The 19,124-nt window shown below is 43.4% G+C and overlaps 2 protein-coding genes across 15 annotated transcripts in view; one reads left to right on the top strand and one right to left on the bottom strand.

Annotated features, from left to right (window-relative positions):
- The window catches only part of LOC109398163 (F-actin-uncapping protein LRRC16A), a 632,161-nt gene that overhangs the window by 307,700 nt on the left and 305,337 nt on the right, over positions 1 to 19,124 (top strand). The window lies entirely within an intron of this gene.
- Positions 5,309 to 14,717, bottom strand: LOC134288108 (uncharacterized). The gene is made up of 2 exons (XM_062851838.1): positions 7,754 to 14,717; positions 5,309 to 7,695 (listed from the first exon to the last, which is right to left on the bottom strand). Exon 1 carries the CDS (start codon positions 14,715 to 14,717, stop codon positions 10,716 to 10,718), a length of 4,002 nt encoding a protein of 1,333 aa, XP_062707822.1. The 3' UTR covers positions 5,309 to 7,695; positions 7,754 to 10,715.

Genomic DNA, 19,124 nt, shown 5'->3' with positions numbered 1-19,124 from the left:
GACTCTCGGTGTAGAATAAACTTTTCGAACGATGTTGAACACTTGAAGTTTCGAGTGGAAAAGAACTCCGCAATCCGATTTTCTCTTGGCAAACCTTAATCCATACCTCCCCTCCCCAAGCAACACGACTTGTTTCTAATCCAGTAACAGCAACCTTAGTGCAATTTATTCACTGTCCGTATTACGGACGACAGAACACAATTGCTTCTTCTTTGAAACCCAAAAAGCGCAGATTCTGAATTCTTATGCAACATAAACGAGGAGGAATTATAAAAAGGTTGGGAAAAGATTTTGTCCAGACTCGAACCATGGACACCAGGAGTATTATCTACTCACCTTACATACTACACCAAAAGCTCTGTGAGAGAATCGATGCTCAACACACCATAAAAGCTACTGAAGTTACTTGTTACTTTATTGCACCTTATTTGTCACAAGTTAGAGAACTGTCAAAATGAAAAGACGCTCAAGTTTTCTGTAACGCATATGAAACCTAATCTGAACAAACAAACCAGAGTTAGATGTTTCATGCATGTTACATAACACTCTTAATGTAAGCTGACTGTATTATCACTTGCGAGCAATATGTAAGCTCCGCCTCCACGAATCGAGGTCAAACACGGGGTAATTTGTGGTTTCAATGAAACAAAGCCACAACTTTACGAATTTCGGAGTTTAAATGCAACTCAGCTGACAAGATGGAAGTTTCGTGTGCTTCTAGTGCAACTCATTTAGACCAAAGCATAGAAAGCCACAATCTGCATGATGTTGCAGGTGCTGCTTGGGTCCCTTTTCCCAACCACTATTCATTCCTCCTTCGCCCCTCCCTCGAATCTTTTCAATCGTCACTCCTTCATTCCTCCCATCTCTTTATGTGTATGTGCATGGTGTTACGTGTGTTACAATTTTCCTTCCTATTTGAATTTACAGTTGGGATTGGGAGTGGGTCTTATAGTTATTCTAATTGAGTATTGCTGATGTATAGACTTTCATACAATATTGCTTACAAGTATTGAGTGACTTACAAACTAAACCAGCAGTTAATAAACAAAACCCTATGACTCTCTTCTCAAATAGCATCGGCTCGGAGTTGGATCACAGGGTAAAGTACCCGAAACGGTAACAACAGGCATTAGGGCACGTCTTTATTTCAATGCAGAACTATATATTTTAGCTTTTATCAATCCCATTTTAAAGTTTAAACAACCAAAAACCAATATAACATTTTATGCAATAATTTGAACATTTCTAACAATAATTCTGTGCCATGCTTTCAAAACTGCAAATCTAGCTTACGTTTGAGTATTTACAGAAATCATTTTTCTTAGATAAATTTGTTTATCGTCGCTTCTCCTTATCGGGACATTTTTTTTTTAATATTTCTCTGAATTTCACAAATAAATAAACTTTTAAGGTCAATTATCTTGCTAACACGTCATAAACTAAATGCTTTGGAGTATATACTCGAAGTATACTCACGAAATTGCAAAAAAAATCTATTGAAAACCAATTTTTCATTTACCTCGGCTAAACGAATGTTTAGGCAAAAAATGACATTTGAAGGGGTTTAACCCTCGTTTTTGTTTCAGTATCACATTTTTATAAAACACTACTAGATATACTATCACTACGATAAAAAAAAATTATCATAAAATCTTTTGTATGAGTTCCCTGACACTTCTTTTGGTCTCGGCTAAACGAATGTCTATTACTGTACGAAGGAATTCCTGAAGAAACCCTTAGAAATAATTTCTGGAGAAATTCCCAGAAGAAACCCCTAAAGGATTCCTCCTAGAGAATTCCTATAAGAGTTCCTTCTGGGGATTCTTTCAGGAGTACCATCTGAGAAACTGCAGGAGGAATTCCCAGATGAAAATCCTGAAGGAATTCCCATTGGTAACTCATACAATGATCGGTGGTAACTTCTGAAAGAATCCCCAGAAGGAACTTCTGGAGGAATCACCATCCTGCAGGAATCTTTAGAAAGAAGTTCTGCAAGAATCCCCAGAGGGAACTCCTAGATAAACTCCTGCGGGAAAGAACTCATGGAGGAACCTTCAAAAGAAACTTCTGGGAAAAATTTCCAGAAGAAAATCCTAAAGGAATTTCCAGAGGGTACTCCTAGAATCCCCAGAGAAAGCTTCTGGAGGAATCCCTAGAAGGAACTGCTGGAGGGTTTCCCAGAGAGAACTCCTGGAGCAATATCCAGAGAGAACTCCTGAAAGAATTTCCATAGGGAACTCTTGGAGGAGTCTTCAGAAGGAATTCCTGGAAGAATATCCATCCAGATCTCCTGGAGGAATACTTGGAAATAAATTCAGTTAGAATCCCCAGAAGATGTGATAGACATTCGTTTAGCCGAGGCCAAAAAATTTTCAAAAAATTGTCAGGAAACTCATACAAAAGATTTTATGATAAAACTTTTTTATCGTAGTGATAGTATATTTTGTACTGTTTTATAAAAATGTGATACATCACACTTACATATACACTGGAACAAAAACGAGGGTAAAAACCCTTCAAATGTCATATTTTTGCCTAGACATTCGTTTAGCCGAATTGTACAATTTTTAGAATTCCATAATAAAAAACTAACAAATTTCGAAAAATATCCAACAAAATCATTTTGTATGATGACTTGCATTGTAGATCGACTTGTAAGTCATGAATTAGATCGTTTCTGGAAGTGTTGCCATATTAATTTTGCATGCATCTCATATAAATATGTCATAATATTGTAAATGTTTCCAAATTGATATTTGATGTAGTTATTTTTATCGGAAGTGTTTCAAAAGAATCTAATGAAAGTTTAATGACCAAAGCAGGTTGAAAATTTACGAAAAACAATGTTTTGAACAGGAAAAAATAACACAAACCATTAAAAAAATCACGTATTTAAATATTGTTTTGATGAAATATGATGGTTTCACTTGCATAAATCACAGCGTTTACTACTATTACATCTTCTAATAGCTCCCAATATATTCTAGACTGTATTCTGGCTAATATAACATACATTGGACGGCTCACATTTCGAAAAATGGCACCGAAAGTATTCAAATTTCTAGCATGAACTACTTGTTTCATAATTTAGACATTCTTTTCAAATAAATCATGTTAAAAATGAATGTGGTTCACAACTAAGACTCATTTATAATATATTTCTCCAGATTGAATGAAAAAAGCCTATTGTTTGACCTTATCTTGCATTTTTGTATGAGCATCAGCTTTTAAATCAACAGGGTACAAACATTCTGACACTTCTTGCAGTTCTTTCAGTTAGCAGTCTTCTAACTCATTTGGTAATGCTAGTATCAAACAGGTATACTCCACAGTGTTATACTCAAAGGGGATAATCCCGAGGAGCTCGCTGGGGACAAGATCTAACCAGCCTTGCCTCCAGGGGTTCCCAAACTCTTTGTCACAGGATCGGCTCTTTGCGATGATCAGAAATTCAAAACCACTATATTCGACTTTTCTAATCACTTTATTTATTTATTTATTTTTTTTTCTTTATTTGGAGTAGGGAAAAACCCCTGGGAGCGGAATTCCTTTAATTAATTGGATCACTTCTCCAAGAGGCACAAAACCTACTCTTCTTTTCAAATTTTTGTACAATTCAGGTACACTTCCAGTGAGAAATAATTCTCTTTTAAGGAAGTGTGACTTAAATCTAGCTTACATTACAGTTATTAGATTTCATGTAAAATTCATTATAGCAATCATTTGACAAATAGCAGTTAAAAAAGTGATAATAAGGAAATACTCTCTCAAATCAGGCAGCTGGTTGAAGTACGGCAGATCACCGATGATGTATTAAGTCTTGACAGTAGGGCCGGATTGCTGATGTAGATGGGTGGCCTCTGTTACCTGTGAGAATAGCTGAATCCCCTTCGAACGGCTGGATGTAGTGAGAGGTAGATCATCGGCGACGTACATGGACTTCGGGTTGGCAATCGAACCAGATTTGCAGTGTAAATTTTTATGCTGGTACAAGAAAAAATGTTTTTTAATGGGCGCAGTATCGCTGGCTTCGGCCAGACATATACCGGGCCATGTTACCTTAGAGAATAACTGGCGGTTCCTCCTGGCCGAGCAGCTGGATGAAGCAGGAGGCAGATCATCGGTGATGTACGGAGGCTTGGCATACGGAGCGAATTGGCGATGGACATTCCCAGGCTTAGGGAAAAAACTAGCTGTTCCTGACCGAGCAGCTGGATGCAGTAGAAGGCAGATCATCGGCGATGTACGGAGGCTTGGCATACGGAGCGGATTGGCGATGGACATTCCCAGGCTGACACAATAGATAAGGCTTTTTAATGGGTGCAGTACCGCTGGCTTCGGCCAGACATATACCAGGCTCTGTAACCTTAGAGAATAACTGGCGGTTCCTCCTGACCGAGCAGCTGGAAGCAGTAGAAGGCAGATCATCGGCGATGTACGGAGGCTTGGCATACGGAGCGGATTGGCGACGGACATCCTCAGGCTTAGAGAATAACTGGCGGTTCCTCCTGGCCGAGCAGCTGGATGCAATGGAAGGCAGATCATCGGCGATGTACGGAGGCTTGGCATACGGAGCGTATTGGGGATGGACATTCCCAGGCTGACACAAAGATAAGGCTTTTTAATGGGTGCAGTACCGCTGGCTTCGGCCAGACATATACCAGGCTCTGTTACCTTAGAGAATAACTGGCGGTTCCTCCTGACCGAGCAGCTGGATGCAATAGAAGGCAGATCATCGGCGATGTACGGAGGCTTGGCATACGGAGCGTATTGGGGATGGAAATTCCCAGGCTGACACAAAGATAAGGCTTTTTAATGGGTGCAGTACCGCTGGCTTCGGCCAGACATATACCAGGCTCTGTTACCTTAGAGAATAACTGGCGGTTCCTCCTGACCGAGCAGCTGGAAGCAGTAGAAGGCAGATCATCGGCGATGTACGGAGGCTTGGCATACGGAGCGGATTGGCGACGGACATTCTCAGGCTGACACAATAGATAAGGCTTTTTAATGGGTGCAGTACCGCTGGCTTCGGCCAGACATATACCAGGCTCTGTTACCTTAGAGAATAACTGGCGGTTCCTCCTGACCGAGCAGCTGGATGCAGCAGAAGGCAGATCATCGGCCATGTACGGAGGCTTGGCATACGGAGCGGATTGGCTTACGGTTACTTACGGTTGTGTCGGTGTGAGTATGTAGGGGGCCGGCCGGCGGAGGTGGGCTGTTCGGGGAGATCGGGGATGGAGTAGGCGGTTTTTCGGATGACTCTCGCTTGTGGCCGTTGGTCGAGACGGCTGTTGCAGGATGTTCTCACCACGTGGGCGGCCAGACAGGGTTTGCGTACACCTGGCCTTAGGATGAACACTCCACGTGGGTCACTATTCACGGTTTCCACTGGCTACTTGCTCCTAGCTGTTTCGGAGCGGACGCTCTGGACGGGTCCTAAAGGGAATTCGGGGAGGTCTTAGGATACAGGAATGCCACACGGGGTTTCTATAGGTTAGGTTACCTGACTCAACAGGTACTTAATTGGCTTTCGCTCTAACTAGGTTTTTCTTTTCCACTAAATGGCCAATATCTGGAGCTACTTCTGACTGTAGTTCACTTCACTGAACTTATATGTGGGCCTCAAAGGCGACTCTCGGTGTAGAATAAACTTTTCGAACGATGTTGAACACTTGAAGTTTCGAGTGGAAAAGAACTCCGCAATCCGATTTTCTCTTGGCAAACCTTAATCCATACCTCCCCTCCCCAAGCAACACGACTTGTTTCTAATCCAGTAACAGCAACCTTAGTGCAATTTATTCACTGTCCGTATTACGGACGACAGAACACAATTGCTTCTTCTTTGAAACCCAAAAAGCGCAGATTCTGAATTCTTATGCAACATAAACGAGGAGGAATTATAAAAAGGTTGGGAAAAGATTTTGTCCAGACTCGAACCATGGACACCAGGAGTATTATCTACTCACCTTACATACTACACCAAAAGCTCTGTGAGAGAATCGATGCTCAACACACCATAAAAGCTACTGAAGTTACTTGTTACTTTATTGCACCTTATTTGTCACAAGTTAGAGAACTGTCAAAATGAAAAGACGCTCAAGTTTTCTGTAACGCATATGAAACCTAATCTGAACAAACAAACCAGAGTTAGATGTTTCATGCATGTTACATAACACTCTTAATGTAAGCTGACTGTATTATCACTTGCGAGCAATATGTAAGCTCCGCCTCCACGAATCGAGGTCAAACACGGGGTAATTTGTGGTTTCAATGAAACAAAGCCACAACTTTACGAATTTCGGAGTTTAAATGCAACTCAGCTGACAAGATGGAAGTTTCGTGTGCTTCTAGTGCAACTCATTTAGACCAAAGCATAGAAAGCCACAATCTGCATGATGTTGCAGGTGCTGCTTGGGTCCCTTTTCCCAACCACTATTCATTCCTCCTTCGCCCCTCCCTCGAATCTTTTCAATCGTCACTCCTTCATTCCTCCCATCTCTTTATGTGTATGTGCATGGTGTTACGTGTGTTACAATTTTCCTTCCTATTTGAATTTACAGTTGGGATTGGGAGTGGGTCTTATAGTTATTCTAATTGAGTATTGCTGATGTATAGACTTTCATACAATATTGCTTACAAGTATTGAGTGACTTACAAACTAAACCAGCAGTTAATAAACAAAACCCTATGACTCTCTTCTCAAATAGCATCGGCTCGGAGTTGGATCACAGGGTAAAGTACCCGAAACGGTAACAACAGGCATTAGGGCACGTCTTTATTTCAATGCAGAACTATATATTTTAGCTTTTATCAATCCCATTTTAAAGTTTAAACAACCAAAAACCAATATAACATTTTATGCAATAATTTGAACATTTCTAACAATAATTCTGTGCCATGCTTTCAAAACTGCAAATCTAGCTTACGTTTGAGTATTTACAGAAATCATTTTTCTTAGATAAATTTGTTTATCGTCGCTTCTCCTTATCGGGACATTTTTTTTTTAATATTTCTCTGAATTTCACAAATAAATAAACTTTTAAGGTCAATTATCTTGCTAACACGTCATAAACTAAATGCTTTGGAGTATATACTCGAAGTATACTCACGAAATTGCAAAAAAAATCTATTGAAAACCAATTTTTCATTTACCTCGGCTAAACGAATGTTTAGGCAAAAAATGACATTTGAAGGGGTTTAACCCTCGTTTTTGTTTCAGTATCACATTTTTATAAAACACTACTAGATATACTATCACTACGATAAAAAAAAATTATCATAAAATCTTTTGTATGAGTTCCCTGACACTTCTTTTGGTCTCGGCTAAACGAATGTCTATTACTGTACGAAGGAATTCCTGAAGAAACCCTTAGAAATAATTTCTGGAGAAATTCCCAGAAGAAACCCCTAAAGGATTCCCCAGAGAGAACTCCTGGAGGAATATTCAGAGGGAACACCTGGAGGAATCTAAAGAGGGAACTCCTGAAGAATTCCCCAGAAGGAAATCCTGGAGAAATACCCAGTAGAAATTAGTGAAGCAATCTTATATTATATCTAAAATCGACTTATCCTATATGGGTCCTAGAAATCCTTGCTTGCTTAAACAGTGAAATTGAATTAAGTTTAAGGTGAGACGATATCTAAATTGAAAAGCTTCCATTCCATACTGACTAGTTTTGGTCTATACAGCTTACGACTACGATAGGAATTAGTGAGAAACTTGGACTAAATATCACTATTTGCACACTATATCTGCGTATGCCTATGATAACGGTAAGCAACTAAACATTATAATATCACCTCTTTACTGATTATTGAATTTCACATATCCATGTGATATTTAGCCGTGCCAGGGCCGAATTTACAAATGTGGCGGCCCGGGGCCACAGTGTTGTGGGTGCCCTCTTTTAAGAGGATATTTTTTTTTTTTCATTGTAGAAAAATCCAGAAAATATGGAAAATTCTTCCAAAAATATGGGTTGTTATTGAAGAAATCATAATATAGCTTAACAAGCGTAGCCATGATTAGGGCATCTACTATAAACTAAGCATAACAGAGATCCAGATATGAAAATCTAGTCTGAAGACGATTATAAAAAAAAATTATCAAGTAAATAACGCTTTATCCGAGAGTGTTCATAGTATTAGATTCCATTGATCAAGTAGAAATTCATGGGAAAGTCCTTTAAGAAATTTAAAAATAGATTTCATAGATTACTATACCCGTCTCAGGACAATATGATAACTGCTTATCTACGTTTACCTGCATTTCATAACCAAAACCTACGATCGTATTCAACGGAGGTGGAACTAGCTGCGTATCCGTCCTCGACGCGCCCGTTGTTCCCGCCTCGTCTCCGTTTCCAGCCTTACCCAGACAACCAGAAATTGTATAAGATGTTGCATATGATGATAAAGTGGAGGCCATATGCGTGCATTTAGACGCATGCAAAATGTACGTATATCGCCTCCCCTTTAACATCTTATGCAACATTTTATACGATCACTGGTTGACTGGGTAGAATGCTTTGACGACATCTCTCAATTCGGTTAAGGTGTCATGATGCATCACTGAGCTTTCATACGAATCATTGACTTTTTGATTTTCAATGATTGCTTGCCTCGCCTTTTTTGAAGTGATAAAAAACTGATAATTCTGCAGTAACGCAGCTGAAAAAGTATCATAACAATCACTGCTAGTAAGCATATAGGATGATACTTTTTCATGCGCATATTCACTTTCGTGGCTGAGAATTATCACTTTGAAATTTAGAATCACATATCCAACATGGCTGCCGATGGTGATGATGCCGTAAAAAGCCTTAAACGAATTTATAAAATGTTGGAAAACTAGCCGCAGAAGTCGCCCGAATTATCCGAATCATAAACTTTATTGAGAGAATGAAAGTTATAAATTCCTAAACGAAAATAAGTGGTCAGTTTTCTATTGTTTCAGCAATCTAATAAACTTACGTTTAGTAATTCACTACCGTCGATGGGGGTGACAATGGGTCTGGGGGTGAGATTGGGTCAAAACGGAGAAACATAAAATTTGAAATAGTTCATCAACTATCGCTAATTTGTATTGAAAATTTTATATTATTTCAAAGAGGAAATGTTTTTACACGTCATGATGAAGAATAATGGTTTTTTGTTAAATTTGTGGCTAAACTTATATGATGAAACTACTAGAAAATCACTCTGAAAAAAATTCTCCCCCGTAATGTTTCACACAAGTACCTAACCATAAATTTTCTTATAAGTGGTTAGCTGTAGGTGTTGCCTAGTAGATGCAACGAAAAAGGCGGGCTGTCATTGCTTTTTTTTATTTAAAAATTCAATATTTTCGACCCTATGTCTAAATATTAAGAAGGGGGGTGAGATTTGGTCAAGCAAGTTGTAACGAAAAAAGAACTAATTTGGTCCGGTCTTGGTGTAAGAATTACGAATGGATTTATTGCTCTCTTCAATATCACAACGATATAGAGGTTCATGCGTTTGATATGGTAGTTTATTTGCAATTAACTGGTCTGGCTCTTCTATAGTCTTATATGAGATGCTCATGATCTATGAAACACGATCTGAAATTCTACCTGCGTTCGTTATCGCGAGCGTTCGGTACGAAAATAAGGACAATTTCTGATATTGCATATGATCGAGAGAGATCACTACCTATATCTAATCTAGTACTACGTTAGGGTGGTACAATTCATTTGGATTCTAATTCAATTTTCACCATAGCCGGCCACCGTTGAAAAGTTTACTTTTCAAACGAACCCTATTCTACAGACTACTTGGTGGGCCGGTAGTAACTATGCAATATAAACACAACTTCATAACACGTGCTTCTTCGGTTTGTTGATCATTGTTCGGCTCCGACGCGTGCATCCTGGGTGCATCGCCGGGGTGGTTGACCTCTTCGGGTTGTTGACAGCTTCGAGTTGTTGACATGGGGGGACATCGACCTCTTCGGGCTTGGCAGACTGCCGGCTCTTCATGGTCAGCGGGTGGCCGATCCTTCACACTTGGCGGAATGTCAATTCTTCTCGGTCGGCGAATTGCCGATTACTAGCTTCGGTTGGCTGAACACGGAATGGCATCACACTGGCGCAGGCTCTTGACGGTTTGACGATGATATCGACCTCGGGCGTGACGATTGGCGTTTTGGCGCACCTCGGGAACAGGAGTGATGTAGTATACAATAGATTGACGGTGTAAAACCGGAACAACTCACCTTCGGAACTAAGTATGTGGAGCCTGAAGAAAATCCGTTTGCTTGAAGCGTTCGAAGGGAGTGTTCACACGGTTGTCGGTTTGGCGAGGTTCGAGGCCAGTGTTGGAGGCCAGTTGTCGTCAGATCACCAGAGCGCCAGGGGCCAGTCTCGGATATCGTCGATGTCGTAGTTGTTCGGGAACGAAAGGGAAGCATTAGTTTTGTACTAAGGGTTAGTGGTTGGACAAAACAAGAGCGGGCATGCTGTTACATCTCGGAAAGAAGTTCGTTGTCACCAGCGATTGCTGGTGGTTGTACCGGAAGGACGCAAACCTTGGAGATTGCACGTCGGTATTCGCCATCCTTGGTTCGGACAGAGACCACCCGAACGTTCCCATCGTCGCCGCGGAAGATCTGGGTCACGCGGCCGTAGAGCCACCTGAGTGGCGGGAGATTTTCTTCCTTCAGGACGTCAGCTGGGTAAGCGGACGGGAGTTTAAGCAGCTTTCGATTTGGGCCAAAACCGTTTCAAGAGCACTGTCGTTCCGATTGTGGCCTTGAAGTGCTTCTTAAAGGACTTAACCGCGGCCTCCCAGAGGCCGCCGAAATTGGGAGAACGTGGAGGGATAAATTTGAAAAATATCCCCTCTTCACCACAGTAAGTGGTGACAGCGTGCTTGTGTTGTTGTGAGCAGAATTGTTCTTTGAGATCCGCAAGTGTTCGTGAGGTTCGAAGAAAATTCTTGGCGTTGTCGCATTCAATAACGGCTGGCCTGCCACGGCGAGCTACAAAGCGCTTCAAGGCAGCGATAAATGCAGCAGTAGAAAGATCTGCGACAAGTTCGACGTGGATCGCTTTCGTTGCCAGGCACACAAAAATTGCAACGTAGCATTTAACCGGAGCTGACTTCCTCAGCGGATAGCGATAGAAGAGAGGACCACACAAATCGACACCGGTGGTCAAGAACGGGAACGTTGGAGTCACGCGCTCGGCCGGAAGGTCTCCCATAATCTGCTCGGATACAGTTGGTTTACAACGAAAGCACTTCAAGCAGCTGTGTACAACTTTCCGCGCCAGGTTGCGTGCTCGTAGGGGCCAGAACCTTTCTCGCACACTTGCGATCAGCAGCTGGGGTCTGGCGTGCAACAACCGCTGATGGTAGGAAACCATGATCAGCTCTGTTAGCGGATGATGAGTGCCGAGAATTATCGGGTGCTTGCGATCTTCGGACACAGGCGCGTTTCGAAGCCGGCCACCGATGCGCAGGACGCCATTGGTGACGACAGGACAGAGGTTTTTCAATTTCGAGGTTGGCTTGACTTGACCGCCAGCGCTGAGGGCTCGGAGATCTTCGTGGAACGACTCGGCTTGTGCCAGACGAACGAGAGTGTTGGTTGCTTCAAGGAGTTCTGGCGCTTGGATGAATCCGGTGACTCGACGCTGCCGGTTGGCAGGCGTGCTATTGTGGATGAATCTTCGAAGGAGTGCCACTTGGCGAACTAGTGCCGGGAACGACGACCGTAGAGAGAAGATTGTATTGCAAGGCTGACTGTGCACTGGAAGGGCGATCGATCGTTCTTCTAGATCTCCAGCGACGAAATCATCGTCGGACGTACGAATGTGTGACGGCCAGAACCTGGGCATTTGTTGGAGCCAGGCGGGACCGTGCCACCAGAGGTCGGTTTCCTTGAGTTGAGCGGGCAGCATTCCTCGGGAGATTATGTCGGCGGGGTTTTCCATCCCAGCCACGTGCCCCCAAACTCCAGCTCTGGTTAGATGCTGGATCTCGGAGACTCTGTTGGCTACAAACGTTTTCCAGCGGGACGGAGTTCCGGCCAGCCAGTGCAGCACGATTGTTGAATCGACCCAGTAGAAGCATTTGAAATCCATCTTCAGGCTTTGCTGGACCTTCTGGAAAAGGTGGCTGAACAACAGCGCACCGGAGAGTTCGAGGCGGGGAAGGCTGATCTTCTTTTGCTTACTATTTCCCAACGGAGCGACCTTCGATTTCGAGGTGAGGAGGTGTACAGAGATCTCTCCATTGGCGGAAACTGCTCGGAGATATACGCAAGCTCCGTACGCACGTTCTGAGGCATCGCTAAAGCCGTGTGCTTCGAGAATGACGGGGTTGGAAATTGGAATGACCCATCGTGGAACGGCGATGGATTCGACTGCAGCAAGCTCGCTCCTGAACTGCAGCCAACGTTGTTGGAGATCTTCTTCCAGCGGTTCGTCCCAGGCCTTCTTGTTCTCCCAGAGCTCCTGCATGAAGCTCTTAGCGAGTACGATGACTGGACCTACGAGTCCTAGAGGATCGTAGAGTCGAGCAGAATCGGAGAGCGCAATACGTTTTGTGATAACACTCTCTTCATTCCACTTCGGAACATGGAAACCGAGGTTGTCGGTAGCTGGCGTCCACTTGAGGCCTAGGGTTTTGACGGACGGAGTAGAATCAAGATCGAGTACGGCACGTCCATCACGGAGCTCGACAGGAATGTTCTCCAGAATTTCGGAGGAATTCGACGACCATTTGCGAAGGCTGAGGCCGGCTGATTGCAGCAACTCCAGAAGCTGATTGCACAGGACCTTCCCTTCGTCAGCATTGTTGACTCCGCTAATCATATCATCCATATAGAAGTCGTTGGCGAGAACTACCGCCGCGGCTGGATGCGACGACTGACCGTGTCTGGATAATTCCTGAAGACATTTCGTGGCGAGGTATGGCGCCGAGGATGTTCCATACGTCACCGTCTTGAGCTGGAAGACCCGGATCGGTTCTCCGGGTTTGTCTTGCCACAGAATTTGTTGGAGAGGGCGATCGCTTGGTATCACCAGGATCTGGCGGTACATCTTCTCGATGTCGGAAGTAATGGCAAACCTTGGCAATTGAAAACGCATGGTAATGCAGACGAGGTCTTCCTGCACCACCGGACCGACCATCAAGGCGTCGTTCAAGGAGACTCCTGTGTCGGTGGCGCACGACGCATCGAAAACGACGCGAAGTTTGGTCGTTAGGCTATCCGGGCGGACAACGCAGTGATGTGGAAGAAAATAAGAGACAGACGCACTCGGCGTATCCGGAAACACTTCCTCCATATGCCCCAGTTGAAGATATTCGTCGATGAATGCCGAGTATGAGGCCTGCAGCGCGGGATTTGCTTCGAGACGGCGGCTCAGCGAAAGGAGCCGACGTTTGGCTATCTCGTAGGACTGTCCTAGACGATTCAAGACTTCCGGCTTCTTTGGCAATGCCACAACAAATCTACCATCCCCGTCTCTGGTGGTAGTTGCCGAGAAGTAAGCTTCACAGGTCGATTCCTCGATGGACATCGTGCTTGATGACTGGCATGACTCAATTTCCCAGAACCTTGCTAGCGAATCTTCCAGGGACAGTGTGCTGCAGACATGTGCAGCAACTGCACGATTTGGAGGTTGGCTCAAGCCCACTCTTCCGGAGACGACCCAGCCCAGGGTGGTTTTCTGGAGGACCGGCTTGCCTGGGCCGAGCTTCACAAAGCCTTCCAGAAGTAGATCGTAATACACCTCCATTCCGATGATCATGTCCACGGAGGCTGGCTCATGGAACTTCGGATCAGCAAGTACGATATCGGACGGCCATTCCCAGTTGGAGACATCCACGGAGTTCGACGGAAGATCGCGTGTTATCTCACCGAGAATGTAGAACTTCAAATCTGCATTGAAGTCAGTGCAGTGGGACAGAACGCTTAGCAGAACAGAATGGTTTGCTACAGTCGTGGAGCCTCCGATTCCACCGATTACATGATGATCCTTGATCTTCCGTGCTTGCAACCGCTGGATCAATCGTTCAGAGATGACATTCAGCTGCGAGGCAGGATCTAGTAGAGCTCTGGCCCACAGTAGGTATCCGCTAGAATCGACGACCTTCACTAAAGCTGTCTGCAGCAGGACCGTTGACGGAATCTTGCGGACGTTGGCAACCAAGGAAGTGGAGCAGTGACTGAGTGACGGAGGAGCAACGGGAACTGAAGCGACCGGGGTGGGTGGCGGAGGAGGCTGATTCGAAGCAGTTGGTGGATTTCTAGCGTTCTGAGGTTGAGTTTGCGTTTGTTCGGGATTGGGTGGACTTTGGGTTTGTTTCGGAGCTTGTGATTGGTTTGGATAGCGATTGCTTGCTTGTTGGTGTAACATTGTGTGGTGCTTCTGCCCACAAACACGACACGCACTGGAGGAACAGTTTTTGATTTGATGATCAGGTGAAAGGCAATTGATGCAAAGTGCCTTCTTCTTTACTAGCTCGTACCTGTCTGCAACCGATGAGTTGCGAAAAACGTCGCACTTGAAGACCGAGTGTGCAGCCTGCTTGGAGAACGGGCACGGTTTGGACGGAGAGCTAACGACGGAATGTACTTGACTGATCTTTGGTTTCTGCATGCGAGGAGCCGCTGGAGGAGGATCGGAGGAACGAGGTTTGATCGGTGCGATTGATTGGAGAACCATAGCGTTTTTTTCCCTCATCTGTAGAGCCTTTTAACCACTGCGTCCATTATTTAGGAATATTGTGGTATGACCCATATTTAATTTGGTGCTAGTCAAGTATCCTGTCACAATTGAGCTGTGATGGACAATGGTTGATGTAACACCTGATCCCAACAAGGCACAACTCGTTTTATAAAGTTTATTACCCTGTTGGGATTAATTCTCCAAATTTCCAAGGGCTCTAGAAACCCTTTACCAAATATCGCTAATCTGTGATGGTACAGCACTCCGCAGTTGCAGAGTAAATGCTCGGCAGTTTCGTTTTCCGTTTGACAGAAACGACACTCGGAGGATTGGATTTTTCCAATCTTACTTAGATGATATTTACTCGGGCAGTGGCCAGTCATCAGACCAGTAATTACCTTGAGATCTCTTTTGTTTAGATTCAGTATGGACCTGGCTTTTTCTGCACTGGGTTTTATGAACCTTTTTGCTTGCTTGGATGTATCCGTGGCATTCCAATTAGATTCTACCGTGGACATTTCCCAAGTTTTTAGTTTCATCCGAAGAGCACACTCAGGAACTCCACAGAAAGGTTCAGGGCCTACAAAGCTTGATGCCGCACCCTGTCTAGCTAAATTGTCGGCGTTTTCATTTCCCAGAATTCCACAATGACCGGGCACCCAGTATAAAGTTACCTCGTTCCTACTGGCCAATTGCTTCAGAGAAATAATGCATTCCCACACTAGCTTTGATTGACACGTGAAAGCTTTTAGCGCATTTAGAGCCGCCTGACTGTCCGAAAAAATACAGATCTTGGCAAACCTATAATTTCTTTTCAGACAAATGTTGGCACACTCTAGAATGGCTTGAACTTCCGCTTGAAATACAGTGGGACTGCATCCCATTGGTATAGCCTTACTGATACCGGGGCCAAAAACACCAGCTCCAGTATTTTCTCCCATCTTGGACCCATCAGTATAAAATACAATAGAACCTGGACGTAAACTTGGACCACCAGCATCCCAAACATAGCGACATGGTTTCACCACTTTGAAGGGAACATAATAGTTGGTCTTTGTTATCATCCAATCTTCTACTGTTTTTATGTCCATGTTTAATTTGAAGTCTTTGATGATCCTCAAATGTCCAGCAAGATCCCCGTCTAGGACTTTATTGTAACGTATAAACTGCAGGGCACTTTTTGCCGCTTGTAGTTTAACAAATTGATGCAATGGCAGTAAATTAAGAAGGGCATCCAAAGCAACTGATGGAGTGCTTTTCATTGCTCCTGTCATAGATATACATGCAAGTCTTTGTAACTTACTTAGCTTCTTTTGACAGGTTACCTCATTTGTTTTGGGCCACCAAACAAGTGAAGCATAAGTAATCTTAGGCCGGACTATTGCAGCATAGATCCAGTGAATCATGTTAGGTCTAAGACCCCAGGTTTTTCCTAAGGCTTTGCTGCAAACCCAAAGGGCATTGGTACCCTTGGTTAAGACATTGTTTAAATGAGAATTCCAATTCAGTCTTTTGTCCAAAGTTACCCCAAGATGTTTAACTTCTTCTGAGAACTGAATTTGAACTCCATCTAAAGAAGGTTCAGTAAGATTTATTTTTAACCTTCTAGTAAAAGGTACAATTACAGTTTTTGAAGGGTTTACGTTTAATCCCTCCTCTCGGCACCATTTGATGGTAACATTCAACGCAGATTGTAGCCGGCTAGATATCGTGTCGTCATATTTTCCACGTATCAGAATAGCTATATCATCTGCGTATCCAATAACCTCAAAGCCTTGATTGATGAGTTTTTTAAGGAGTTCGTCCACTACCAAAGACCACAATAAGGGCGATAGTACTCCTCCTTGAGGACAGCCCTTCACAGATCTTACTGATAGTTGCGCACCTCCAAGAACGGAAGATATCTCTCGATCTCTAAGCATCGATATTATCCATTCAATAATGCATTTACCCAAGCCCCTTGCTTCCATTGCAGAACGCATTGAGCTGAAGGATGCGTTATCGAATGCTCCTTCAATGTCGAGAAAAGCAACCACGGCTATTTCCTTGGCTTGAAACGATTTCTCAATTTTGCCGACTAGCGACTGTAGCGCTGTTATAGTAGATTTGCCTGTTTGATAAGCAAATTGAAACTTGCTTAGAGGCATTTCTACTAAGCTGGTAGACTTGACAAAGTCATCCACTATTTTCTCCATGGTCTTTAACAGAACACAAGAAAGGCTTATGGGTCTGAAGGCTTTTGGAGTTGTTTTGTCCCGCTTGCCAGCTTTTGGGATAAAAACAACACGAACCTTCCGCCATGCCTTAGGTATGTAAGCTAAAGTAATACTGGCTCTGAATATTTCGGTTAAGAGCGGACAAATCGCCTCTTTTCCATGTTGAAGTAAAGCTGGGAAAATTCCATCTTTCCCGGCAGATTTGAAAGGTTGAAAAGAACTCAATGCCCATTCGACCCTCGACGGTGTGAAGATTTCACAAGCTTTTTGATTGGCATTGGTCGACCACGCATGTCTTGCCTTATCCGAGTCCTGTTCTTCATCCGAATAAGGAATCGATCCTGGGAAGTGAGTTCTCATCATTACTTCCAATGTTTCAGAAGAATCAACAGTAAAACTGCCATCTTCCTTTTTAAGACTTCCAAGACCATTTGAATGGTCTTTCGAAAGGACTTTATGAAGCCTTGCAGCCGTAGGAGCGTTATTGATGTCTTCACATACCCGTCTCCAGTCCTTGCGTTTGGCTAGTCTCAATTCTCTGTTGTATTCTGTAAGGGCTTGTTTATACTGAACCCAATCAGATGTAACTTTTGCTCTATTGAACAACCGTCTTGATTTCTTCCTCAGATCTGCCAGCTTATCATTCCACCAAGGGACATCCCTGTTGGATGACCTCTGTCGGATTGGGCAACTAGCATGATATGATGAAATCATTTTATCAATAATCTCATCAGAGGCATTTTCCAACTGTGAAACAGACAAGATCTGCTCACCCTTATATGAATTTCCATTCATTAAATAAAAGCTGTAGAGGTCCCAATTAGTTTTCTTTGGGTTTCTATAGCTTTCAATTAAATTTGATCCGGCTTTATAATCGAACCTGATATGGTTGTGATCTGACAATGATTCCTCATCAGAAACATGCCAGTTCGCGATCTTATCTGATAGCAGATAGCTACAAAGCGTAAGATCTAAAACTTCCTGTCGAATAGCATTAACAAAAGTTGGAGAATTCCCTTTATTGCAAATGTCTATGTTATTAGACGAAATGTAATTCAGGAGATCCTCACCTCTTTTATTAATATCTGTACTGCTCCATATGGTATGGTGGGCATTTGCATCGCACCCTATTACAAATTGGGCGTTTATTTTTTTTGCAATAATTAACAAAACTTACGACCAAAGATGGAGGCACATCATCAACGTCTCCCGGAAAATATGCAGAAGCAATGCATACCTCAGTTTTTCCCTGGATTGTTGGGACCTCCATTTTAATCGCAACAATGTCTCTAGTAATAAACTCAGTAATTGGGACAAATTTTGTTCTCCTACTTACTAAAATGGCTGTTCTTGGATTAGACTGACTTTCGTCGTACAAAATCCTACAATTCTGCGAAGAGCAACCCATTACAACCATAGCGTGATTCCTGAGGAATTGGAGAAGATCTTTGTATGCGGGAACATCCGTTGACTTATGGTGGTTCTCCCATTGACGCAGGGTGGACGAGTCTAACCGATTACAGACCATGTGCGCTAATAGAACACTCCAGCCCTCAGTGTCTACTTCCATCTTCTGAACCATCTTTAAGTTCCGTTCAAAGTCATCGATCAGTCGCACGAGGGAATCATAGCATTCTCGTTTGACTGGTTCGATTGAAAAGAGCGCATCAAGATACGTTTTAACAACGAGCTTCTTATTGTCGAAACGTTTTTGGAGCAAGTCCCAAGCAACCGAATAATTCGCAGCGGGTATTTCGATTGCTTCAACTATTCGCTTCGCTTCCTTCGTTAGGGAGCCTACAAGGTAGGACAGTTTGTCCACTTCGGACAAATTCGGGTTCGAATCGATAATACTCTTGAATGAGTCTCGGAATGGTAACAAATCGGTAATGGTACCATCAAACGAAGGAAGTTTGACCTCAGGCAGCTTGATTCTCGATTGGAATGGGTTAGGATTCATGTTCGCCGATCCAGAAGCGACGGCTTGCATGACCGGTGGGGGTGGAGGGTGTGCTCTACGCTCAGCTTCTGCCAAAAACCCAATCACTTTCACGTAGTTCCGATTTTCATCATCATGGTGTTCTTCGTCTTCCTCTTCTTCTATCAACTCCAGTTTCAAACGAATGGTCTGGAATTGACCGAAAGTTTCATTTAAGCGGTTTCGCCAACCCTCAATTAGGTACTTGTCCCTTTCCTCGTTATACAA

This window comes from Aedes albopictus, chromosome 2 (assembly GCF_035046485.1).
Source record: "Aedes albopictus strain Foshan chromosome 2, AalbF5, whole genome shotgun sequence".
NCBI lineage: Eukaryota > Metazoa > Arthropoda > Insecta > Diptera > Culicidae > Aedes > Aedes albopictus.
Note: the sequence above shows the minus strand (reverse complement) of the source record. Positions and strands in the feature narration are given on the sequence as shown.

Bases quoted from the DNA above. Each gene is read 5' to 3' on its own strand.
- LOC134288108 (XM_062851838.1), bottom strand. From the start codon at position 14,717: ATGAGGGAAAAAAACGCTATGGTTCTCCAATCAATCGCACCGATCAAA.